General features: G+C 46.1%; 2 protein-coding genes across 13 annotated transcripts in view; one reads left to right on the top strand and one right to left on the bottom strand.

The window, feature by feature from the left end:
- Nucleotides 1-3,737, top strand: part of dapk2b (death-associated protein kinase 2b) — a 128,786-nt gene extending 125,049 nt beyond the window's left edge. For 7 of the 12 annotated variants that reach the window (XM_065002817.1, XM_065002827.1, XM_065002823.1 and 4 more), the window contains 2 exons: nucleotides 2,710-2,931; nucleotides 3,140-3,737. The gene's annotated coding sequence lies outside the window, so the exon portion shown is untranslated. Of the gene's footprint in view, nucleotides 1-338; nucleotides 2,095-2,709; nucleotides 2,932-3,139 lie in introns of those variants that run through there. The other 5 variants (XM_065002825.1, XM_065002826.1, XM_065002828.1 and 2 more) reach the window with 5 other exon arrangements.
- Nucleotides 3,738-7,291: 3,554 nt separating this feature from the next.
- fbxl22 (F-box and leucine-rich repeat protein 22) lies at nucleotides 7,292-26,564 on the bottom strand. Its single transcript, XM_029656552.2, has 2 exons — nucleotides 26,018-26,564; nucleotides 7,292-9,116 (listed from the first exon to the last, which is right to left on the bottom strand). Exons 1-2 carry the CDS (start codon nucleotides 26,392-26,394, stop codon nucleotides 8,759-8,761), a joined length of 735 nt encoding a protein of 244 aa, XP_029512412.1. The 5' UTR covers nucleotides 26,395-26,564; the 3' UTR covers nucleotides 7,292-8,758.
- Between the last annotated feature and the right edge of the window lie 1,156 nt (nucleotides 26,565-27,720).

Raw genomic sequence — 27,720 nt, forward strand, 5'->3', positions numbered from 1 at the left:
AGTGGACAGGTTAGGGTTACAGTGGACAGGTTAGGGTATATGTTGGGGTGCAGGTTAGGGTTACAGTGGACAGGTTAGGGTTACAGTGGACAGGTTAGGGTTACAGTGGACAGGTTAGGGTAGGGGACAGGTTAGGGTTACAGTGGACAGGTTAGGGTTACAGTGGACAGGTTAGGGTATATGTTGGGGTGCAGGTTAGGGTTACAGTGGACAGGTTAGGGTTACAGTGGACAGGTTAGGGTATATGTTGGGGTGCAGGTTAGGGTTACAGTGGACAGGTTAGGGTTACAGTGGACAGGTTAGGGTTACAGTGGACAGGTTAGGGTTACAGTGGACAGGTTAGGGTTACAGTGGACAGGTTAGGGTTAGGGTTACAGTGGACAGGTTAGGGTTACAGTGGACAGGTTAGGGTATATGTTGGGGTGCAGGTTAGGGTTACAGTGGACAGGTTAGGGTTACAGTGGACAGGTTAGGGTTACAGTGGACAGGTTAGGGTTACAGTGGACAGGTTAGGGTTACAGTGGACAGGTTAGGGTATATGTTGGGGTGCAGGTTAGGGTTACAGTGGACAGGTTAGGGTTACAGTGGACAGGTCAGGGTTACAGTGGACAGGTTAGGGTTACAGTGGACAGGTTAGGGTTACAGTGGACAGGTTAGGGTATATGTTGGGGTGCAGGTTAGGGTTACAGTGGACAGGTTAGGGTTACAGTGGACAGGTTAGGGTTACAGTGGACAGGTTAGGGTTACAGTGGACAGGTTAGGGTTACAGTGGACAGGTTAGGGTTACAGTGGACAGGTTAGGGTTACAGTGGACAGGTTAGGGTATATGTTGGGGTGCAGGTTAGGGTTACAGTGGACAGGTTAGGGTATATGTTGGGGTGCAGGTTAGGGTTACAGTGGACAGGTTAGGGTTACAGTGGACAGGTTAGGGTTACAGTGGACAGGTTGGGGTTACAGTAGACAGGTTAGGGTTACAGTGGACAGGTTGGGGTTACAGTAGACAGGTTAGGGTTACAGTGGACAGGTTAGGGTTACAGTGGACAGGTTAGGGTTACAGTGGACAGGTTAGGGTTACAGTGGACAGGTTAGGGTTACAGTGGACAGGTTAGGGTTACAGTGGACAGGTTAGGGTGGACAGTGGACAGGTTAGGGTTACAGTGGACAGGTTAGGGTATATGTTGGGGTGCAGGTTAGGGTTACAGTGGACAGGTTAGGGTTACAGTGGACAGGTTAGGGTTACAGTGGACAGGTTAGGGTTACAGTGGACAGGTTAGGGTTACAGTGGACAGGTTAGGGTTACAGTGGACAGGTTAGGGTATATGTTGGGGTGCAGGTTAGGGTTACAGTGGACAGGTTAGGGTTACAGTGGACAGGTTAGGGTTACAGTGGACAGGTTAGGGTTACAGTGGACAGGTTAGGGTTACAGTGGACAGGTTAGGGTTACAGTGGACAGGTTAGGGTATATGTTGGGGTGCAGGTTAGGGTTACAGTGGACAGGTTAGGGTATATGTTGGGGTGCAGGTTAGGGTTACAGTGGACAGGTTAGGGTTACAGTGGACAGGTTAGGGTTACAGTGGACAGGTTGGGGTTACAGTAGACAGGTTAGGGTTACAGTGGACAGGTTAGGGTTACAGTGGACAGGTTAGGGTATATGTTGGGGTGCAGGTTAGGGTTACAGTGGACAGGTTAGGGTTACAGTGGACAGGTTAGGGTTACAGTGGACAGGTTGGGGTTACAGTAGACAGGTTAGGGTTACAGTGGACAGGTTAGGGTTACAGTGGACAGGTTAGGGTTACAGTGGACAGGTTAGGGTTATGTGGACAGGTTAGGGTATATGTTGGGGTGCAGGTTAGGGTTACAGTGGACAGGTTAGGGTTACAGTGGACAGGTTAGGGTTACAGTGGACAGGTTAGGGTTACAGTGGACAGGTTAGGGTTACAGTGGACAGGTTAGGGTTACAGTGGACAGGTTAGGGTTACAGTGGACAGGTTAGGTTTACAGTGGACAGGTTAGGGTTACAGTGGACAGGTTAGGGTTACAGTGGACAGGTTAGGGTTACAGTGGACAGGTTAGGGTTATGTTGGACAGGTTAGGGTTATATGTTGGACAGGTTAGGGTTACAGTGGACAGGTTAGGGTTACAGTGGACAGGTTAGGGTTACAGTGGACAGGTTAGGGTTACAGTGGACAGGTTAGGGTTACAGTGGACAGGTTAGGGTTACAGTGGACAGGTTAGGGTATATGTTGGGGTGCAGGTTAGGGTTACAGTGGACAGGTTAGGGTTACAGTGGACAGGTTAGGGTTACAGTGGACAGGTTAGGGTTACAGTGGACAGGTTAGGGTTACAGTGGACAGGTTAGGGTTATAGTGGACAGGTTAGGGTTATATGTTGGACAGGTTAGGGTTAGGGTTAGGGGTTGGGGTGCAGGTTAGGGTTACAGTGGACAGGTTAGGGTTAGGGTTACAGTGGACAGGTTAGGGTTACAGTGGACAGGTTAGGGTTAGGGTTACAGTGGACAGGTTAGGGTTACAGTGGACAGGTTAGGGTTACAGTGGACAGGTTAGGGTTACAGTGGACAGGTTAGGGTTACAGTGGACAGGTTAGGGTTACAGTGGACAGGTTAGGGTTACAGTGGACAGGTTAGGGTATATGTTGGGGTGCAGGTTAGGGTAATAGTGGACAGGTTAGGGTTAGGGTTACAGTGGACAGGTTAGGGTAATAGTGGACAGGTTAGGGTTACAGTGGACAGGTTAGGGTTACAGTGGACAGGTTAGGGTATATGTTGGGGTGCAGGTTAGGGTTACAGTGGACAGGTTAGGGTTACAGTGGACAGGTTAGGGTTACAGTGGACAGGTTAGGGTTACAGTGGACAGGTTAGGGTTAGGGTTACAGTGGACAGGTTAGGGTTAGGGTTACAGTGGACAGGTTAGGGTTAGGGTTACAGTGGACAGGTTAGGGTATATGTTGGGGTGCAGGTTAGGGTTACAGTGGACAGGTTAGGGTTACAGTGGACAGGTTAGGGTATATGTTGGGGTGCAGGTTAGGGTTACAGTGGACAGGTTAGGGTTACAGTGGACAGGTTAGGGTTACAGTGGACAGGTTAGGGTTACAGTGGACAGGTTAGGGTTACAGTGGACAGGTTAGGGTTACAGTGGACAGGTTAGGGTTACAGTGGACAGGTTAGGGTTAGGGTAATAGTGGACAGGTTAGGGTTAGGGTAATAGTGGACAGGTTAGGGTTAGGGTAATAGTGGACAGGTTAGGGTTACAGTGGACAGGTTAGGGTTACAGTGGACAGGTTAGGGTTACAGTGGACAGGTTAGGGTTACAGTGGACAGGTTAGGGTTACAGTGGACAGGTTAGGGGTTACAGTGGACAGGTTAGGGTTACAGTGGACAGGTTAGGGTTACAGTGGACAGGTTGGGGTTACAGTGGACAGGTTAGGGTTACAGTGGACAGGTTAGGGTTACAGTGGACAGGTTAGGGTTACAGTGGACAGGTTGGGGTTACAGTGGACAGGTTAGGGTTACAGTGGACAGGTTAGGGTTACAGTGGACAGGTTAGGGTTACAGTGGACAGGTTAGGGTATATGTTGGGGTGCAGGTTAGGGTTACAGTGGACAGGTTAGGGTTACAGTGGACAGGTTAGGGTTACAGTGGACAGGTTAGGGTTACAGTGGACAGGTTAGGGTTACAGTGGACAGGTTAGGGTTACAGGGACAGGTTGGGTGCAGGTTAGGGTTACAGTGGACAGGTTAGGGTTACAGTGGACAGGTTAGTTAGGGGTTACAGTGGACAGGTTGGGGTTACAGTAGACAGGTTAGGGTTACAGTGGACAGGTTGGGGTTACAGTGGACAGGTTAGGGTTACAGTGGACAGGTTAGGGTTACAGTGGACAGGTTAGGGTTACAGTGGACAGGTTAGGGTTACAGTGGACAGGTTAGGGTTACAGTGGACAGGTTAGGGTTACAGTGGACAGGTTAGGGTTACAGTGGACAGGTTAGGGGGTGCATATGTTGGGGTGCAGGTTAGGGTTACAGTGGACAGGTTAGGGTTACAGTGGACAGGTTAGGTTACAGTGGACAGGTTAGGGTATATGTTGGGGTGCAGGTTAGGGTTACAGTGGACAGGTTAGGGTTACAGTGGACAGGTTAGGGTTACAGTGGACAGGTTAGGGTTACAGTGGACAGGTTAGGGTTACAGTGGACAGGTTAGGGTATATGTTGGGGTGCAGGTTAGGGTTACAGTGGACAGGTTAGGGTATATGTTGGGGTGCAGGTTAGGGTTACAGTGGACAGGTTAGGGTTACAGTGGACAGGTTAGGGTTACAGTGGACAGGTTGGGGTTACAGTAGACAGGTTAGGGTTACAGTGGACAGGTTGGGGTTACAGTAGACAGGTTAGGGTTACAGTGGACAGGTTAGGGTTACAGTGGACAGGTTAGGGTTACAGTGGACAGGTTAGGGTTACAGTGGACAGGTTAGGGTATATGTTGGGGTGCAGGTTAGGTTTAGGGTTACAGTGGACAGGTTAGGGTTACAGTGGACAGGTTAGGGTTACAGTGGACAGGTTAGGGTATATGTTGGGGTGCAGGTTAGGGTATATGTTGGGGTGCAGGTTAGGGTTACAGTGGACAGGTTAGGGTTACAGTGGACAGGTTAGGGTTACAGTGGACAGGTTAGGGTTACAGTGGACAGGTTAGGGTTACAGTGGACAGGTTAGGGTTACAGTGGACAGGTTAGGGTTACAGTGGACAGGGTTACAGTGGACAGGTTAGGGTTACAGTGGACAGGTTAGGGTTACAGTGGACAGGTTAGGTTTACAGTGGACAGGTTAGGGTTACAGTGGACAGGTTAGGGTTACAGTGGACAGGTTAGGGTTACAGTGGACAGGTTAGGGTTACAGTGGACAGGTTAGGGTTACAGTGGACAGGTTAGGGTATATGTTGGGGTGCAGGTTAGGGTTACAGTGGACAGGTTAGGGTTACAGTGGACAGGTTAGGGTTACAGTGGACAGGTTAGGGTTACAGTGGACAGGTTAGGGTTACAGTGGACAGGTTAGGGTTACAGTGGACAGGAAGAGGACAGCTCACAGATAATTTAATGTTGTTATCCCATTGTCTTAAATAACCAACTTCCTCATTCTGCTGTTGTCCTCATTCTGCTGTTGTCCTCATTCTGCTGTTGTCCTCATAAGTGACTAACTTCCCCATTCTCATATGTGAACAACCTCCTCATTCCCATGTACTGTACATCTAATAAACAGAGTTAGTAAAGATTTTTTATTATCTCTCTTGAAAACTGGCCTTACTTTGTATGACTGAAATGTTCAAGTTTTGATATATTTTAATATATTCACGAAATGGGGATTTTGTGTCTTAAGTGGGTCGTGCATGCTGACCACACCGCTCACATTGCGGAATAAATGTGCACATGCATGTTAATCAATAATTACATCCAAACTGCTTGCGCACGTCAACGTCTGCATAGCCAGGCGCTGAAATAGAACCAAGTTCTATTTGTGATGCTGAATGCGCTGCAAGTCCCGCCTCTCCCATCTCCTCATTTGTTGTTAGGAGCATCTACCCACTTGGGTGATTGAAAGCAACTGAGGTTCACACTCCAGTCCAGTTGGTGGTGGTAGTGCACCTTAAAGCTGGTTGCCAACCGCCATATAAAGTCCACAGAAGAAAAGTGAAGGAGGAGAGATGACAAGACACTAAGTTCCCCTTTTATCTGTGGGTTAACTGTCAGAGTAGAGAACATTAACAAATATCTACAAAGATCCAGGAAAAAATGGACCTTGTGTATTTCAAGTAAAATAACAACCCAGTGTTTCATTTGATCCCAGGACAAATGAACTAGCTAAATGTCCATGAATGTCTCATGTGTTTCGACCTGTCCCAAATGAATATAATTGGTTCAGAGTTCGTTTGGATATTTCAACCTGCGTGTCCTGATTGTGTCTGGTGTGGTTGGACAAAGTCAACAAGCGTGCGCCCGGTCTCGTCAGCATGTTCGTTCTTGTGATTCAATGCTGGAGGCAAAAAAGAAACTTTGTTAAAAAGAAGTCAGCAATGTGTGTTAATGCTTTTTATAGGTCTTGTTAGACCACATGCTTAGTCTGTTTGTAGTTCTAGCGATTCATTCTGTATCTACAGTAGTTCTATCTATTCATTCTGTATCTACAGTACAGTAGTTCTATCTATTCATTCTGTATCTACAGTACAGTAGTTCTAACTATTCATTCTGTATCTACAGTAGTTCTATCTATTCATTCTGTATCTACAGTAGTTATATATATTCATTCTGTATCTACAGTAGTTCTAACTATTCATTCTGTATCTACAGTTGTTATATCTATTCATTCTGTATCTACAGTTGTTATATCTATTCATTCTGTATCTACAGTAGTTCTATCTATTCATTCTGTATCTACAGTAGTTCTATCTCTTCATTCTGTATCTACAGTAGTTCTACCTATTCATTCTGTATCTACAGTACAGTAGTTCTACCTATTCATTCTGTATCTACAGTAGTTCTATCTATTCATTCTGTATCTACAGTAGTTCTACCTATTCATTCTGTATCTACAGTACAGTAGTTCTATCCATTCATTCTGTATCTATGCCCTCTCCCCTCTCCGCCTCCTCCCCATGCCCTGTCCCCCTCCCCTTGCCCTCTCCCCCTCCTCCCCTTACCCTCTCCCCTCCTCCCCATACCCTCTCCCCCTCCTCCCCATACCCTCTCCCCCTCCTCCCCATTCCCCCTCCCCCTCCTCCCCATTCCCCCTCCTCCCCCTTACCCTCTCCCCCCCTCCCCATACCCCCTCCTCCCCTTACCCCCTCCTCCCCTTACCCTCTCCCCCTCCTCCCCATTCCCCCTCCTCCCCTTACCCTCTCCCCCTCCTCCCCATTCCCTCTCCCCTCCTCCCCTTACCCTCTCCCCCTCCTCCCCATTCCCTCTCCCACTCCTCCCCTTACCCTCTCCCCCTCCTCCCCATTCCCTCTCCTCCCCATTCCCTCTCCCCTCCTCCCCTTGCCCTCTCCTCTCCCCCTCATTCCCTCTCCCCTCCTCCCCTTGCCCTCTCCCCCTCGACCTTTCCCCCTCACAGAGAACATGTTGGAAACTCTGCACTACAGTCCATATCCACAGAGTCCAGTAAAGTAAGCAACTTAATTGGTCCAACATAGCCTGCACTGCACTGCACTGTTGTTTTCTGGGAATGAAACGTGTGGCGTTACATGTGAATGACTCAATCAGTTTATATAACATTGAGGAGTGACAGGCTTACATTCAGTTAGGGACCTCAACTGTGTCATCCACAGTTTGTTTTATTAAAACAAACATTAAAACAAGTCATCAAATCTCAGTATAAAACCCAACCACACGAAAAAGTATAAAACACCTCACATAAAAATCGGTATAAAGTCAAAATAATTATAATAATTGGCACTTTTAATTCAGAACCGAAACTGTTTTTGCTCCGATCAATAAGACTGAAGTCCAAAACAAGTCAACAGTGACCCTCCCATTCACCTTTAGGCATTTCAACACTGCCTCCTAGTGGTGAAACTATGGACTGTGTCCCAAATATTCCCTACATTACTATTTACCAGAGCTCAATGGGCCCTTGTCAACTGTAGTGCACTATATAGGGAATAGGGTGCCATTTGAGAAGCAGAGGTCTGTGGTTAAGTCTATGGTCCTCAGGAGAACTGAAGAACCTTCAGCAGTCCGTATTGGGTTCTGGTCCTCAGGAGAACTGAAGAACCTTCTGCAGTCCACATTGGGTTCTGGTCATTAGGATAACAGAAGAACCTTCAGCAGTCCGTATTGGGTTCTGGTCATTAGGATAACTGAAGAACCTTCAGCAGTCCATATTGGGTTCTGGTCCTCAGGAGAACTGAAGAACCTTCAGCAGTCCCTATGGGGTTCTGGTCCTCAGGAGAACTGAAGAACCTTCAGCAGTCCGTATTGGCTTCTGGTCATCAGGATAACTGAAGAACCTTCAGCAGTCCCTATGGGGTTCTGGTCCTCAGGAGAACTGAAGAACCTTCAGCAGTCCATATTGGGTTCTGGTCCTCAGGAGAACTGAAGAACCTTCAGCAGTCCCTATGGTGTTCTGGTCCTCAGGAGAACTGAAGAACCTTCAGCAGTCCGTTTTGGCTTCTGGTCCCCAGGAGAACTGAAGAATCTTCAGCAGTCCATATTGGGTTCTGGTCCTCAGGAGAACTGAAGAACCTTCTGCAGTCCATATTGGGTTCTGGTCCTCAGGAGAACTGAAGAACCTTCAGCAGTCCATATTGGGTTCTGGTCCCCAGGAGAACTGAAGAACCTTCAGCAGTCCATATTGGGTTCTGGTCCTCAGGAGAACTGAAGAACCTTCTGCAGTCCATATTGGGTTCTGGTCCTCAGGAGAACTGAAGAACCTTCAGCAGTCCATATTGGGTTCTGGTCCTCAGGATAACGGAAGAACCTTCAGCAGTAGTCTGCAGTCCATATTGGGTTCTGGTCCTCAGGATAACGGAAGAACATTCAGCAGTAGTCTGCAGTCCATATAGGGTTCTGGTCTAAAGCAGTGCACTATATAAGGAATAAGGTGCCATTTGGGACACAACCATGGCCTCTCATCATGACAACCGCAGGACCTTCTGCAGCAGTAGGTTTGTCTCCCAAATGGCACTCTATTCCTAAATAGCTCCCCCTATTCCCCCTGTAGTGCACTCCTTTTAACCAGGGCCCATAGAGACACAGCCTCATCAGGAGAACATTAGGCCCTTCTGCATAAGTCTCCGTCTGAGTGGTAGCTGCGTCCTCTTGTCCGGTTTACTATCAGGTATCATCCCTGCGCTCCTCTCGGCGGTCAGCCTAATGTCCGGCCGTCTTTCTCGGATCATCTCCAGCCCTGCCTGGGTAACGTTGCGGCAGAAGTCCACTGTGACCTGGTGGAGGCCGGCCCCATGGAGCACCAGGGCCTGCAGGGTCAGGTCTGTGACCCGGACACAGTTCTCCAGATGGAGGGAGCGGAGGCGACTGCAGCTCTGCAGAACACAGATCACTTCCTGGTCTGAGATATGCCCGCAGCCAGACAGGGTCAGGGACAGCAGGTTAGGACACCTGGAGAAAGGAAGACATTGTAGTCATTTAGCAGGCGTTCTTAAAGAGAGACTTAGTTAGTGAATTCATCTTAAGATAGCTAGGTGAAACAACCATATTATCACAGTACATAGTAATGTTTTCCTCAATAAAGAAGGTATCAGAAAAGTTAGTGCTAGTAGGTCAAATGTGTGGTAAATAAAGCATACATAACATGATCTACAGTAACAGTCAAAGACCTGGAGGGAGGAAGAGGCCAGGTTAAGGCTGGTAAAAAACTAACCAGACCTGGAGGGAGGAAGCACAAGAGACCTGGAGGTTAGGGCTGGTACTAAACTAACCAGACCTGGAGGGAGGAAGGACAAGAGACCAGGTTAAGGCTGGTACTAAACTAACCAGACTGGTACTAAAACTAACCAGACCTGGAGGGAGGAAGGACAAGAGACCAGGTTAAGGCTGGTACTAAACTAACCAGACCTGGAGGGAGGAAGAGGCCAGGTTAAGGCTGGTACTAAACTAACCAGACCTGGAGGGAGGAAGAGAGACCAGGTTAAGGCTGGTACTAAACTAACCAGACCTGGAGGGAGGAAGAGACCAGGTTAAGGCTGGTACTAAACTAACCAGACCTGGAGGGAGGAAGAGACCAGGTTAAGGCTGGTACTAAACTAACCAGACCTGGAGGGAGGAAGGACAAGAGACCAGGTTAAGGCTGGTACTAAACTAACCAGACCTGGTTAAGGCTGGTACTAAACTAACCAGACCTGGAGAAGGCTGGTACTAAACTAACCAGACCTGGAGGGAGGAAGAGACCAGGTTAAGGCTGGTACTAAACTAACCAGACCTGGAGGGAGGAAGGACAAGAGACCAGGTTAAGGCTGGTACTAAACTAACCAGACCTGGAGGGAGGAAGAAACCAGGTTAAGGCTGGTACTAAACTAAGTTGCTTGTTGTGATGATATAAAATGCTAACCTCTCCTGTTATTGTAATGGTGAGAGGTCAGCATGTCTTAGGGGTATGATATATAATGCTAACCTCCCCAGTTATTGGTAATGGTGAGAAGTTAGCATGTCTTGGGGGTATGATATATAATGCTAACCTCCACTGTTATTGTAATGCTGAGAGGTTAGCATGTCTTAGGGGTACGATGTAAAATGCTAACCTCCCCTGTTATTGTAATGGTGAGAGGTTAGCATGTCTTAGGGGTATGATATAAAATGCTAACCACTCCCTGTTATTGTAATATAGAGAGGTTAGCATGTCTTAGTGGTATAATATAAAATGCTAACTTCCCCTGTTATTGTAATGGTGAGCGGTTAGCATGTCTTGGGGGTATGATATAAAATGCTAACCTCCCCTGTTATTGTAATGGTGAGAGGATAGCATGTCTTGGGGGTATGATATAAAATGCTAACCTCCCCTGTTATTGTAATGGTGAGAGGATAGCATGTTATTGTAATGGTGAGAGGTTAGCATGTCTTGGGGGTATGATATAAAATGCTAACCTCCCCTGTTATTGTAATGGTGAGAGGATAGCATGTCTTAGGGGTACGATTTAAAATGCTAACTTCCCCTGTTATTATAATGGTGAGAGGTTAGCATGTCTTAGTGGTATAATATAAAATGCTAACTTCCCCTGTTATTGTAATGGTGAGAGGTTAGCATGTCTTAGGGGTTATGATATAAAATGCTAACCTCCCCTGTTATTGTAATGGTGAGAGGTTAGCATGTCTTAGGGGTTATGATATAAAATGCTAACCTCCCCTGTTATGGTAATGCTGAGAGGTTAGCATGTCTTAGTGGTATGATATAAAATGCTAACCTCCCCTGTTATTGTAATGGTGAGAGGATAGCATGTCTTGGGGGTATGATATATAATGCTAACCTCCCCTGTTATTGTAATGGTGAGAGGTTAGCATGTCTTGGGGTTATGATATATAATGCTAACCTCCCCTGTTATTGTAATGGTGAGAGGTTAGCATGTCTTGGGGTTATGATATAAAATGCTAACCTCCCCTGTTATTGTAATGCTGAGAGGTTAGCATGTCTTAGTGGTATGATATAAAATGCTAACCTCCCCTGTTATTGTAATGTTGAGAGGTTAGCATGTCTTGGAGGTATGATATAAAATGCTAATCTCCCCTGTTATTGTAATGGTGAGAGGATAGCATGTCTTAGGGGTATGATATAAAATGCTAACCTCCCCTGTTATTGTAATGGTGAGAGGTTAGCATGTCTTAGTGGTGTAATATAAAATGCTAACTTCCCCTGTTATTGTAATGGTGAGAGGTTAGCATGTCTTAGGGGTTATGATATAAAATGCTAACCTTCCCTGTTATTGTAATGGTGAGAGGTTAGCATGTCTTAGGGGTTATGATATAAAATGCTAACCTCCCCTGTTATTGTAATGGTGAGAGGTTAGCATGTCTTAGTGGTATGATATAAAATGCTAACCTCCCCTGTTATTGTAATGGTGAGAGGTCAGCATGTCTTAGGGGTATGATATATAATGCTAACCTCCCCAGTTATTGGTAATGGTGAGAAGTTAGCATGTCTTGGGGGTATGATATATAATGCTAACCTCCACTGTTATTGTAATGCTGAGAGGTTAGCATGTCTTAGGGGTACGATGTAAAATGCTAACCTCCCCTGTTATTGTAATGGTGAGAGGTTAGCATGTCTTAGGGGTATGATATAAAATGCTAACCACTCCCTGTTATTGTAATATAGAGAGGTTAGCATGTCTTAGTGGTATAATATAAAATGCTAACTTCCCCTGTTATTGTAATGGTGAGCGGTTAGCATGTCTTGGGGGTATGATATAAAATGCTAACCTCCCCTGTTATTGTAATGGTGAGAGGATAGCATGTCTTGGGGGTATGATATATAATGCTAACCTCCCCTGTTATTGTAATGGTGAGAGGTTAGCATGTCTTGGGGGTATGATATAAAATGCTAACCTCCCCTGTTATTGTAATGGTGAGAGGATAGCATGTCTTAGGGGTACGATTTAAAATGCTAACTTCCCCTGTTATTATAATGGTGAGAGGTTAGCATGTCTTAGTGGTATAATATAAAATGCTAACTTCCCCTGTTATTGTAATGGTGAGAGGTTAGCATGTCTTAGGGGTTATGATATAAAATGCTAACCTCCCCTGTTATTGTAATGGTGAGAGGTTAGCATGTCTTAGGTTAGCTAACTTCCCCTGTTATTGTAATGGTGAGAGGTTAGCATGTCTTAGGGTTATGATATAAAATGCTAACCTCCCCTGTTATTGTAATGGTGAGAGGTTAGCATGTCTGAGAAGTTAGCATGTCTTGGGGGTATGATATAAAATGCTAACCTCCCTGTTATTGTAATGGTGAGAGGATAGCATGCCTTGGGGTATGATATAAAATGCTAACCTCCCTGTTATTGTAATGGTGAGAGGTTGTCTTGGGGTATGATATAAAATGCTAACCTCCTCTGTTATTGTAATGGTGAGAGGATAGCATGTCTTGGGGGTATGATATATAATGCTAACCTCCCCTGTTATTGTAATGGTGAGAGGTTAGCATGTCTTGGGGTTATGATATAAAATGCTAACCTCCCCTGTTATTGTAATGCTGAGAGGTTAGCATGTCTTAGTGGTATAACATAAAATGCTAACTTCCCCTGTTATTGTAATGGTGAGAGGTTAGCATGTCTTAGGGGTTATGATATAAAATGCTAACCTCCCCTGTTATTGTAATGGTGAGAGGTTAGCATGTCTTAGTGGTGTAATATAAAATGCTAACTTCCCCTGTTATTGTAATGGTGAGAGGTTAGCATGTCTTAGGGGTTATGATATACAATGCTAACCTCCCCTGTTATTGTAATGGTGAGAGGTTAGCATGTCTTAGGGGTTATGATATAAAATGCTAACCTTCCCTGTTATTGTAATGGTGAAAGGTTAGCATGTCTTAGGGGTTATGATATAAAATGCTAACCTCCCCTGTTATTGTAATGGTGAGAGGATAGCATGTCTTAGGGGTATGCTAACCTCCCCAGTTATTGGTAATGGTGAGAAGTTAGCATGTCTTGGGGGTATGATATAAAATGCTAACCTCCCCTGTTATTGTAATGGTGAGAGGATAGCATGCCTTGGGGTATGATATATAATGCTAACCTCCCCTGTTATTGTAATGTTGAGAGGTTAGCATGTCTTGGAGGTATGATATAAAATGCTAACCTCCCCTGTTATTGTAATGGTGAGAGGATAGCATGTCTTGGGGGTATGATATATAATGCTAACCTCCCCTGTTATTGTAATGGTGAGAGGTTAGCATGTCTTGGGGTTATGATATAAAATGCTAACCTCCCCTGTTATTGTAATGGTGAGAGGTTAGCATGTCTTAGTGGTATAATATAAAATGCTAACTTCCCCTGTTATTGTAATGGTGAGAGGTTAGCATGTCTTAGTGGTATAATATAAAATGCTAACTTCCCCTGTTATTGTAATGGTGAGAGGTTAGCATGTCTTAGTGGTATAATATAAAATGCTAACTTCCCCTGTTATTGTAATGGTGAGAGGATAGCATGTCTTAGGGGTATGATATAAAATGCTAACCTCCCCTGTTATTGTAATGGTGAGAGGTTAGCATGTCTTGGGGGTATGATATATAATGCTAACCTCCCCTGTTATTGTAATGGTGAGAGGTTAGCATGTCTTGGGGTTATGATATAAAATGCTAACCTCCCCTGTTATTGTAATGGTGAGAGGTTAGCATGTCTTAGTGGTATAACATAAAATGCTAACTTCCCCTGTTATTGTAATGGTGAGAGGTTAGCATGTCTTAGGGGTTATGATATAAAATGCTAACCTCCCCTGTTATGGTAATGCTGAGAGGTTAGCATGTCTTAGTGGTATGATATAAAATGCTAACCTCCCCTGTTATTGTAATGGTGAGAGGATAGCATGTCTTGGGGGTATGATATATAATGCTAACCTCCCCTGTTATTGTAATGGTGAGAGGTTAGCATGTCTTGGGGTTATGATATATAATGCTAACCTCCCCTGTTATTGTAATGGTGAGAGGTTAGCATGTCTTGGGGTTATGATATAAAATGCTAACCTCCCCTGTTATTGTAATGGTGAGAGGTTAGCATGTCTTAGGGGTTATGATATAAAATGCTAACCTCCCCTGTTATGGTAATGCTGAGAGGTTAGCATGTCTTAGTGGTATGATATAAAATGCTAACCTCCCCTGTTATTGTAATGGTGAGAGGTTAGCATGTCTTGAGAGGGATAGCATGGGCATGTCTTAGTGGTGTAATATAAAATGCTAACTTCCCCTGTTATGATATAAAATGCTAACCTCCCCTGTTATTGTAATGGTGAGAGGTTAGCATGTCTTAGGGGTTATGATATAAAATGCTAACCTTCCCTGTTATTGTAATGGTGAAAGGTTAGCATGTCTTAGGGGTTATGATATAAAATGCTAACCTCCCCTGTTATTGTAATGTTGAGAGGTTAGCATGTCTTAGGGGTTATGATATAAAATGCTAACCTTCCCTGTTATTGTAATGGTGAAAGGTTAGCATGTCTTGGAGGTATGATATAAAATGCTAACCTCCCCTGTTATTGTAATGGTGAGAGGTTAGCATGTCTTAGTGGTGTAATATAAAATGCTAACTTCCCCTGTTATTGTAATGGTGAGAGGTTAGCATGTCTTAGGGGTTAGAATATTTGTGAGTCTAACTTTCTCATGCATCATTATTGACGATTCATTCAGGATTATCCATAATCACAGTAGCTTCCACATGAATGTATTAGTGTTCTTTTCTACATTGTATTCTATGTACAAAAGGTGCTTTAGTTTCTAAACAGTATGTGTGACAGTCTGCACTTTAACCTCATATTCATTGTGTCTTTTCAAATCCAAAGTGATGGAGTACAGAGCCTAAACAAATTGTCACTGTCCCAATACTTCTGGAGATCAGTGTTTTTTCTGTCATATTGTGTTTTTATGTGACGTTCTTCTCTAGGGGGTTGAAGAGGATTTATCACATTCAACAGACGTGCTTCTCTAGGGGGTCCCCTCGGTCATCTCACAGCTGTGACCTCAACACAGAAACAATACCACTTAAAACAATGAGCCCCGTAGAGCCCACAGACAGACTCTCAGTAACATGTACATAGCCCACCTATAATTTAGCCCAAACAACTACCTCTTTCCCAACTGTATTTTATTTATTTATTTATTTTGCTCCTTTGCACCCCATTATTTTTATTTCTACTTTGCACATTCTTCCATTGCTAAACTACCATTCCAGTGTTTTACTTGCTATATTGTATTTACTTTGCCACCATGGCCTTTTTTGCCTTTACCTCCCTTCTTACCTCATTTGCTCACATTGTATATAGACTTGTTTATACTGTATTATGTTTGTTTTACTCCATGTGTAACTCTGTGTCGTTGTATCTGTCGAACTGCTTTGCTTTATCTTGGCCAGGTCGCAATTGTAAATGAGAACTTGTTCTCAACTTGCCTACCTGGTTAAATAAAGGTGAAATAAAAAATAAATAAAAAACTATAGCAAGACCAGCTCACCTTGGATGTCAGGAAGCTAGAGAGCAGCTGTTGCTCCTCCAACATACCTACAACCTGTTCCTGCTAGTCTAGTCTGGAGACAGGCTGACAAGTGTCCTGGGGGGAGCCCCTGTGTTTCTCTCAGAGAGTGTGTGTGTGAAAGAGACAGACAGTAACTGATGGTAGCAGCAGTAGGATGTACATGTTGTTTCTGCCACCGTCTCTTATGACCAAAAAGAGCTTCTGGACATCAGGACAGGGATTCACTCGCCTTGTGCACATCAGGGTTCACCAGCAGCCCCAAACATCTAGTCTAGTGTTACTATGATTATGTCTTATGGTTCACCAGCAGCCCCAAACATCTAGTCTAGTGTTACTATGATTATGTATTATGGTTCACCAGCAGCCCCAAACATCTAGTCTAGTGTTACTATGATTATGTCTCATCAGGGTTCACCAGCAGCCCCAAACATCTAGTCTAGTGTTACTATGGACGAAGATTTTTAACGAAGGATTTACTTCGGACACCGACAAATCCCTGTGATTCGCATGAAGAAGAGACAGAGATATCGGGGTCGTAGGTCGGGGTGCCTTGTAAGGATCCGACTGCAAGTGGGTAATCTGCCTCTACCATCAGTCTTATTAGCCAACGTACAATCATTGGATAACAAAATGGAGGAGCTATGATCACGAATATCCTACCAACGGGACATTACAAACTGTAATATCTTATGTTTCACCGAGTCGTGGCTGAACGATGACATGGATAGCTGGCTGGGTTTACGCTGCGTCGGAAAGAAAAGCTGCCTCCGGTAAGACAAGGGGTGGCGGTCTATGTATATTTGTAAACAGCTGGTGCACGAAATCTAATATTAACAAAGTAATGCGTACGGCCCAGTACATCACTGGGGCCATGCTTCCTGCCATCCAGGACCTCTACACCAGGCGGTGTCAGAGGAAGGCCCAGTACATCACTGGGGCCAAGCTTCCTGCCATCCAGGACCTCTACACCAGGCAGTGTCAGAGGAAGGCCCAGTACATCACTGGGGCCAAGCTTCCTGCCATCCAGGACCTCTACACCAGGCAGTGTCAGAGGAAGGCCCAGTACATCACTGGGGCCAAGCTTCCTGCCATCCAGGACCTCTACACCAGGCGGTGTCAGAGGAAGGCCCAGTACATCACTGGGGCCAAGCTTCCTGCCATCCAGGACCTCTACACCAGGCGGTGTCAGAGGAAGGCCCAGAACATCACTGGGGCCAAGCTTCCTGCCATCCAGGACCTCTACACCAGGCAGTGTCAGAGGAAGGCCCAGTACATCACTGGGGCCAAGCTTCCTGCCATCCAGGACCTCTACACCAGGCGGTGTCAGAGGAAGGCCCAGAACATCACTGGGGCCAAGTTTCCTGCCATCCAGGACCACTATATCAGAGGGTAGTGAGGACAGCCCAGTACATCACTGGGGCCAAGCTTCATGCCATCCAGGACCTCTCTACCAGGCAGTGTCAGAGGAAGGGCCTAAAATGTGTCAAAGACTCCAGCCACCCTAGTAATAGACTGTTCTCTCTGTTACCACACGGCAAGCGGTACCAAGCACCAAGTCTAGGTACAAAAGGCTTCTTAACAGCTTCTACCCCCAAGCCACAAGACTCCTGAACGTCTAATCAAATGGCTACCCGGGCTATTTGCATCGGAAATGGACAGCTCATGGTGCTGAAAGTCAGAATATTCCATAATTTCAACTGTTTTCATTTGAATTCGACTTTACTATCAACAAGAGGGCTTTCTATAGTCAAGTGGAAGACAATTCTAACATTCTTCAAAAAGGATATGACGTCCCAGTCATATCTCATATCTGACCACGCCCCAGTCATATCTGACCACGCCCCAGTCATATCTGACCCACGCCCCAGTCATATCTGACCCACGCCCCAGTCATATCTGACCCACGCCCCAGTCATATCTGACCCACGCCCCAGTCATATCTGACCCACGCCCCAGTCATATCTGACCCACGCCCCAGTCATATCTGACCACGCCCCCGTCATATCTGACCACGCCCCAGTCATATCTGACCACGCCCCAGTCATATCTGACCACGCCCCAGTCATATCTGACCACGTCCCAGTCATATCTGACCCACGCCCCAGTCATATCTGACCCACGCCCCAGTCATATCTGACCACGCCCCAGTCATATCTGACCACGCCCCAGTCATATCTGACCACGCCCCAGTCATATCTGACCACGCCCCAGTCATATCTGACCACGCCCCAGTCATATCTGACCACGCCCCAGTCATATCTGACCACGCCCCAGTCATATCTGACCACGCCCCAGTCATATCTGACCACGCCCCAGTCATATCTGACCACGCCCAGTCATATCTGACCACGCCCCAGTCATATCTGACCACGCCCCAGTCATATCTGACCACGCCCCAGTCATATCTGACCACGCCCCAGTCATATCTGACCACGCCCCAGTCATATCTGACCACGCCCCAGTCATATCTGACCACGCCCCAGTCATATCTGACCCACGCCCCAGTCATATCTGACCCACGCCCCAGTCATATCTGACCCACGCCCCAGTCATATCTGACCCACGCCCCAGTCATATCTGACCCACGCCCCAGTCATATCTGACCACGCCCCAGTCATATCTGACCACGCCCCAGTTATATCTGACCTCGCCCCAGTCATATCTGACCACGCCCGGTCATATCTGACCACGTCCCAGTCATATCTCATATCTGACCACGCCCCAGTCATATCTGACCACGCCCCAGTCATATCTGACCACGCCCCAGTCATATCTGACCACGCCCCAGTCATATCTGACCCACGCCCCAGTCATATCTGACCCACGCCCCAGTCATATCTGACCACGCCCCAGTCATATCTGACCACGCCCCAGTCATATCTGACCACGTCCGAGTCATATCTGACCCACGCCCCAGTCATATCTGACCACGCCCCAGTCATATCTGACCACGCCCCAGTCATATCTGACCACGCCCCAGTCATATCTGACCACGTCCGAGTCATATCTGACCCACGCCCCAGTCATATCTGACCCACGCCCCAGTCATATCTGACCCACGCCCCAGTCATATCTGACCACGCCCCAGTCATATCTGACCACGCCCCAGTCATATCTGACCACGCCCCAGTCATATCTGACCACGCCCCAGTCATATCTGACCACGCCCCAGTCATATCTGACCACGCCCCAGTCATATCTGACCACGCCCCAGTCATATCTGACCCACGCCCCAGTCACATCTGACCCACGCCCCAGTCACATCTGACCCACGCCCCAGTCACATCTGACCACGCCCCAGTCATATCTGACCACGCCCCAGTTATATCTGACCTCGCCCCAGTCATATCTGACCACGCCCCAGTCATATCTGACCACGTCCCAGTCATATCTCATATCTGACCACGCCCCAGTCATATCTGACCACGCCCCAGTCATATCTGACCACGCCCCAGTCATATCTGACCACGCCCCAGTCATATCTGACCCACGCCCCAGTCATATCTGACCCACGCCCCAGTCATATCTGACCACGCCCCAGTCATATCTGACCACGCCCCAGTCATATCTGACCACGCCCCAGTCATATCTGACCACGTCCGAGTCATATCTGACCCACGCCCCAGTCATATCTGACCCACGCCCCAGTCATATCTGACCCACGCCCCAGTCATATCTGACCACGCCCCAGTCATATCTGACCACGCCCCAGTCATATCTGACCACGCCCCAGTCATATCTGACCACGCCCCAGTCATATCTGACCACGCCCCAGTCATATCTGACCACGCCCCAGTCATATCTGACCCACGCCCCAGTCATATCTGACCCACGCCCCAGTCATATCTGACCACGCCCCAGTCATATCTGACCACGCTCCAGTCATATCTGACCACGCCCCAGTCATATCTGATCACGCCCCAGTCATATCTGACCCACGCCCCAGTCATATCTGACCCACGCCCCAGTCATATCTGACCTCGCCCCAGTCATATCTGACCACGCCCCAGTCATATCTGACCTCGCCCCAGTCATATCTGACCACGCCCCAGTCATATCTGACCACGCCCCAGTTATATCTGACCCACGCCCCAGTCATATCTGACCACGCCCCAGTCATATCTGACCACGCCCCAGTCATATCTGACCACGTCCCAGTCATATCTCATATCTGACCACGCCCCAGTCATATCTGACCACGCCCCAGTCATATCTGACCCACGCCCCAGTCATATCTGACCACGCCCCAGTCATATCTGACCACGCCCCAGTCATATCTGTCCACGCCCCAGTCATATCTGACCACGCCCCAGTCATATCTGACCACGCCCCAGTTATATCTGACCCACGCCCCAGTCATATCTGACCCACGCCCCAGTCATATCTGACCCACGCCCCAGTCATATCTGACCTCGCCCCAGTCATATCTGACCTCGCCCCAGTCATATCTGACCACGCCCCAGTCATATCTGACCTCGCCCCAGTCATATCTCATATCTGACCACGCCCCAGTCATATCTGACCACGCCCCAGTCATATCTGACCACGCCCCAGTCATATCTGACCACGTCCCAGTCATATCTCACCACGCCCCAGTCATATCTGACCACGCCCCAGTCATATCTGACCACGCCCCAGTCATATCTGACCACGCCCCAGTCATATCTGACCACGCCCCAGTCAGACGCCCCAGTCATATCTGACCACGCCCCAGTCATATCTGACCACGCCCCAGTCATATCTGACCACGCCCTAGTGTAGATAGATCTGGATCTCGGCACAACAACCCCCAAAATAAGATATTGGAGACTTAATGCATCCACCCTTAAAGTGGAACTGACAACGTTTTAACTACTTTCCAGATAATATCAGTCCAAAATACCACATTTCCAGTATGCTACAAAACCAACTTTGGCTAATATGCTACCGTATCTATTTATTAAGTAGCAAGTTAAAAACACAGAGCCTAATGTTAGCTTGCTAGCAGCTAGGAGGACTTCATGTCAGTGGAGGAGTGGGTGGCTGTCCTCTTATCGTTTTTCATTGGCTACAGCAAGAGATGTACGTGCCATTTGGTTAGCTAGCAATAAATGGCTATGCTGAACGACTGATCCAGTTAGCATCTCTCGCATTTGCAAATTCACTCTGGCTAGCGATCTACTCCGATTTCAGAGCACTCTTCAGAGATAGTAAATTCACCAGTTATTCTGCACTAACAAGCAAGACCCGGCGAAGAAGGAAAGAAATTCCACAAATTAGCTTAAGACACACCTGTTAATTGAAATGCAATCCAGGTGACTATCTCATGAAGCTGGTTGAGAGAATGCCAAGAGTGTGCAAAGCATTGTGTCCCACCACCCGCCAACCCCTCTTTTTACGCTTCTGCTACTCTCTGTTCATCATATATGCACAGTCACTTTAACGATACCTACATGTACATACTACCTCAATCAGCCTGACTAACAGGTGTCTGTATATAGCCTTGCTACTAACAGGTGTCTGTATATAGCCTTGCTACTAACAGGTGTCTGTATATAGCCTTGCTACTAACAGGTGTCTGTATATAGCCTTGCTACTAACAGGTGTCTGTATATAGCCTTGCTACTAACAGGTGTCTGTATATAGCCTTGCTACTAACAGGTGTCTGTATATAGCCTTGCTACTAACAGGTGTCTGTATATAGCTACTAACAGGTGTCTGTATATAGCCTTGCTACTAACAGGTGTCTGTATATAGCCTTGCTACTAACAGGTGTCTGTATATAGCCTTGCTACTAACAGGTGTCTGTATATAGCCTTGCTACTAACAGGTGTCTGTATATAGCCTTGCTACTAACAGGTGTCTGTATATAGCCTTGCTACTAACAGGTGTCTGTATATAGCCTTGCTACTAACAGGTGTCTGTATATAGCCTTGCTACTAACAGGTGTCTGTATATAGCCTTGCTACTAACAGGTGTCTGTATATAGCCTTGCTACTAACAGGTGTCTGTATATAGCCTTGCTACTAACAGGTGTCTGTATATAGCCTTGCTACTAACAGGTGTCTGTATATAGCCTTGCTACTAACAGGTGTGTATATAGCCTATATGTCTGTAGCCTTGCTACTAACAGGTGTCTGTATATAGCCTTGCTACTAACAGGTGTCTGTATATAGCCTTGCTACTAACAGGTGTCTGTATATAGCCTTGCTACTAACAGGTGTCTGTATATAGCCTTGCTACTAACAGGTGTCTGTATATAGCCTTGCTACTAACAGGTGTCTGTATATAGCCTTGCTACTAACAGGTGTCTGTATATAGCCTTGCTACTAACAGGTGTCTGTATATAGCCTTGCTACTAACAGGTGTCTGTATATAGCCTTGCTACTAACAGGTGTCTGTATATAGCCTTGCTACTAACAGGTGTCTGTATATAGCCTTGCTACTAACAGGTGTCTGTATATAGCCTTGCTACTAACAGGTGTCTGTATATAGCCTTGCTACTAACAGGTGTCTGTATATAGCCTTGCTACTAACAGGTGTCTGTATATAGCCTTGCTACTAACAGGTGTCTGTATATAGCCTTGCTACTAACAGGTGTCTGTATATAGCCTTGCTACTAACAGGTGTCTGTATATAGCCTTGTCTGTATACTAACAGGTGTCTGTATATAGCCTTGCTACTAACAGGTGTCTGTATATAGCCTTGCTACTAACAGGTGTCTGTATATAGCCTTGCTACTAACAGGTGTCTGTATATAGCCTTGCTACTAACAGGTGTCTGTATATAGCCTTGCTACTAACAGGTGTCTGTATATAGCCTTGCTACTAACAGGTGTCTGTATATAGCCTTGCTACTAACAGGTGTCTGTATATAGCCTTGCTACTAACAGGTGTCTGTATATAGCCTTGCTACTAACAGGTGTCTGTATATAGCCTTGCTACTAACAGGTGTCTGTATATAGCCTTGCTACTAACAGGTGTCTGTATATAGCCTTGCTACTAACAGCCTTGCTACTAACAGGTGTCTGTATATAGCCTTGCTACTAACAGGTGTCTGTATATAGCCTTGCTACTAACAGGTGTCTGTATATAGCCTTGCTACTAACAGGTGTCTGTATATAGCCTTGCTACTAACAGGTGTCTGTATATAGCCTTGCTACTAACAGGTGTCTGTATATAGCCTTGCTACTAACAGGTGTCTGTATATAGCCTTGCTACTAACAGGTGTCTGTATATAGCCTTGCTACTAACAGGTGTCTGTATATAGCCTTGCTACTAACAGGTGTCTGTATATAGCCTTGCTACTAACAGGTGTCTGTATATAGCCTTGCTACTAACAGGTGTCTGTATATAGCCTTGCTACTAACAGGTGTCTGTATATAGCCTTGCTACTAACAGGTGTCTGTATATAGCCTTGCTACTAACAGGTGTCTGTATATAGCCTTGCTACTAACAGGTGTCTGTATATAGCCTTGCTACTAACAGGTGTCTGTATATAGCCTTGCTACTAACAGGTGTCTGTATATAGCCTTGCTACTAACAGGTGTCTGTATATAGCCTTGCTACTAACAGGTGTCTGTATATAGCCTTGCTACTAACAGGTGTCTGTATATAGCCTTGCTACTAACAGGTGTCTGTATATAGCCTTGCTACTAACAGGTGTCTGTATATAGCCTTGCTACTAACAGGTGTCTGTATATAGCCTTGCTACTAACAGGTGTCTGTATATAGCCTTGCTACTAACAGGTGTCTGTATATAGCCTTGCTACTAACAGGTGTCTGTATATAGCCTTGCTACTAACAGGTGTCTGTATATAGCCTTGCTACTAACAGGTGTCTGTATATAGCCTTGCTACTAACAGGTGTCTGTATATAGCCTTGCTACTAACAGGTGTCTGTATATAGCCTTGCTACTAACAGGTGTCTGTATATAGCCTTGCTACTAACAGGTGTCTGTATATAGCCGTGCTACTAACAGGTGTCTGTATATAGCCTTGCTACTAACAGGTGTCTGTATATAGCCGTGCTACTAACAGGTGTCTGTATACAGCCTTGCTACTAACAGGTGTCTGTATACAGCCTTGCTACTAACAGGTGTCTGTATATAGCCTTGCTACTAACAGGTGTCTGTATATAGCCGTGCTACTAACAGGTGTCTGTATATAGCCTTGCTACTAACAGGTGTCTGTATATAGCCTTGCTACTAACAGGTGTCTGTATATAGCCTTGCTACTAACAGGTGTCTGTATATAGCCTTGCTACTAACAGGTGTCTGTATATAGCCTTGCTACTAACAGGTGTCTGTATATAGCCTTGCTACTAACAGGTGTCTGTATATAGCCTTGCTACTAACAGGTGTCTGTATATAGCCTTGCTACTAACAGGTGTCTGTATACAGCCTTGCTACTAACAGGTGTCTGTATACAGCCGTGCTACTAACAGGTGTCTGTATACAGCCTTGCTACTAACAGGTGTCTGTATACAGCCTTGCTACTAACAGGTGTCTGTATATAGCCTTGCTACTAACAGGTGTCTGTATATAGCCGTGCTACTAACAGGTGTCTGTATATAGCCTTGCTACTAACAGGTGTCTGTATATATCCTTGCTACTAACAGGTGTCTGTATATATCCTTGCTACTAACAGGTGTCTGTATATATCCTTGCTACTAACAGGTGTCTGTATATAGCCTTGCTACTAACAGGTGTCTGTATATAGCCTTGCTACTAACAGGTGTCTGTATATAGCCTTGCTACTAACAGGTGTCTGTATATAGCCTTGCTACTAACAGGTGTCTGTATATAGCCTTGCTACTAACAGGTGTCTGTATATAGCCTTGCTACTAACAGGTGTCTGTATATAGCCTTGCTACTAACAGGTGTCTGTATATAGCCTTGCTACTAACAGGTGTCTGTATATAGCCTTGCTACTAACAGGTGTCTGTATATAGCCTTGCTACTAACAGGTGTCTGTATATAGCCTTGCTACTAACAGGTGTCTGTATATAGCCGTGCTACTAACAGGTGTCTGTATATAGCCTTGCTACTAACAGGTGTCTGTATATAGCCTTGCTACTAACAGGTGTCTGTATATAGCCTTGCTACTAACAGGTGTCTGTATATAGCCTTGCTACTAACAGGTGTCTGTATATAGCCTTGCTACTAACAGGTGTCTGTATATAGCCTTGCTACTAACAGGTGTCTGTATATAGCCTTGCTACTAACAGGTGTCTGTATATAGCCGTGCTACTAACAGGTGTCTGTATATAGCCTTGCTACTAACAGGTGTCTGTATATAGCCTTGCTACTAACAGGTGTCTGTATATAGGGTTAGGGAGCCGTGCTACTCTTTTTTCAAATGTCTTTTTACTGTTGTTTTATTTCTTTACTTACACACACACACACACACACACACACACACACACACACACACACACACACACACACACACCTTTTTGGGAACCATTGGCACTCATGGTGTGAGAGTCTTTAGGTGCCTTTTGGCAAAAATCCAAGCAGGCTTTCATGTGCCTTTTTACTGAGGAGTGGCTTCTGTCTGGCCAATCTGCCATAAAGGCCTGATTGGTGGTGCTGCAGAGATGGGAGAACCTTCAGAAGGACAACCATCTCCACAGAGTAACTCTGGAGCTCTGTCAGAGGGACCATCGGGTTCTTGGTCACCTCCATGACTAAGGCCCTTCTCCGATTACTCAGTTTGGGAGGGCAGCCAGCTCTAGGAAGAGTCTTGGTGGTTCCAAACTTCTTCCATTTAAGAATGATGGAGGGCAGTGTGTTCTTGAGGACCTTCAATGCTGCAGACATTGTTTGGTAACCTTCCACAGATCTGTGCCTCAACACAATCCTGTCTTGGAGCTCTACGGACAATTCCTTCCACCTCATGGCTTGGTTTTTGCTCTGACATGTACTGTCAACTGTGGGACCTTGTATAGACAGGTGTGTGCCTTTCCAAATCATGTTCAATCAATTGAATTTACAACAGTTGGACTCCAATCAAGTTGTAGAAACATCAACGATGATCCATGGAAACAGTATCTGCATCTGAGCTCAATTTCGAGTCTCCTAGCAAAGGGTCTGAATGCAGTATGTTTTTTAAATTTTTTTAAAATAAATTCATAAACATTTCTAATAACCTGTTTTAGCTTTGTCATTGTGAGGATGTGTGAGTAGATCGATGAGGATCTCTATTTAATCCATTTCAGAATAAGGCTGTTCCGAAACAAAATGTGGAAAAAGTCTAGGGGTCTGAATACTTTCCGAAAGCACTATATATAAACAGAAACACAGGTTAACAGAAACACAGGTTAACATATATAAACAGATATTTACTTACATGGTACAGACACGTGCTAGGAAGCTGCTGACCAGACTCTCATGTTTACTACAGAGATCCCTCTGGAACTGATTCTTCATCCAGTCCTCTATGTTACAGACCTTGACCCTGGAGCTGTGCCAGGTGACAGCCAGATAGCGCAGCGACGACCCTAACACATAGTTCTCTCTCCTCAGCTCAGAGGGGGAGTGGAACAAGAGCAGTGACCACAGTCTGGGGTCCAGGTAGACCTCTCTGAGCCGATGGCAGGTCAGGGAGAAAGACCTACAACTGTCTTTATCCAGGTAGGAGAGGAGGTGGAGGAGACACTCCTGGTTCAACTGGGTGATGGTGAGGTCCGTAGCGGGCTGGATGAGCTTGGTGGTGCTGGCGTCCATGGTTGCACGGTGAGACAGACACAGAAAGACTGGCTGACCAGGCTCCGATGGACAGAGAGAGGCCTCGTCTGATCCTCGGGTCCCCAAAGCTTACCACTGACCAGCTGCCTCCAGGCTACAATGAGGCAACAGCAAATTGACTGTATTGTCCTGCCTGGATATATGATGCCTTCTCAGCACAGGCTGAGAGCTTGGAGCAGGGTGGGGGGGCTCGAGGGTAACACAGTTGCTGCTGGACATATAAGGCTGTGGAATGGAGGTTATTTTGGGAGGTGGAGGCCAACTGTTTGGTGGAGCTGTTTGGTGGAGCTGTCAGAGCGAAGTGTTAGAGCTAAGACACACACTCCCTCTGTGAGAGACAGACACACACACACACAAACCCCTCTCTCCCATCTGTCAACCTGTTTCCCTCCCCCCAGGTTCTGGCTCTCTGGACAGGGACAGATGTTTACACTAGCGTAGAGGCCCAGAATCTCAAATACATACATCAGCCTGAACACACACCTTAAATATAAACATTATGTTCACTGGACGTGCTACCTTGTCCTGGACCTGCTACCTTGTCCTGGACGTGCTACCTTGTCCTGGACGTGCTACCTTGTCCTGGACCTGCTACCTTGTCCTGGACCTGCTGTTTTGGACTCTCTCTCTACCGCACCTGCTGTCTCTAACTCTGAATGATCGGCTATGAAAAGCCAACTGACTCCTGAGGTGCTGACCTGTTGCACCCTCTACAACCACTGTGATTTGACCCTGCTGGTCATCTCATGTTCTGTTATAATCTCCACCCGGCACAACCAGAAGAGGACTGGCCACCCCTCAGAGTCTGGTTCCTCTCTAGGTTTCTTCCTAGGTCTTTCTAGGGAGTTTTTCCTAGCCACCGTGCTTCTACACCTGCATTGCTTGCTGTTTGGGGTTTTAGGCTGGGTTTCTGTACAGCACTTTGAGATATCAGCTGATGTACGAAGGGCTTTATAAATACATTTTATTTATTGATTGAAACATACATCAGCCTGAACATGTACAGTACCAGTCAACAGTTTGGACACACCTACTCATTCAAGGGTTTTCTTTATTTTTTTACTGTTTTCTACATTGCAGAACAATAGTGAAGACAACTATGAAATCACACATATGGAATCATGTAGTAACCAAAAAAAAGTGTTAAAAACAAATGAAAAATATATTTTGAGGTTCTTCAAATAGCCATCCTTTGCCTGGTTAAATAAAGGTGAAATAAATAAAAATTTGCCTTGGTGACGGCTTTGTCCTGTGATCACACATGCCTCAAGCACACATAGGTTACGTTACCTGCTTGCAAATGTG

Source organism: Oncorhynchus nerka, linkage group LG17 (assembly GCF_034236695.1).
Source record: "Oncorhynchus nerka isolate Pitt River linkage group LG17, Oner_Uvic_2.0, whole genome shotgun sequence".
Lineage (NCBI taxonomy): Eukaryota > Metazoa > Chordata > Actinopteri > Salmoniformes > Salmonidae > Oncorhynchus > Oncorhynchus nerka.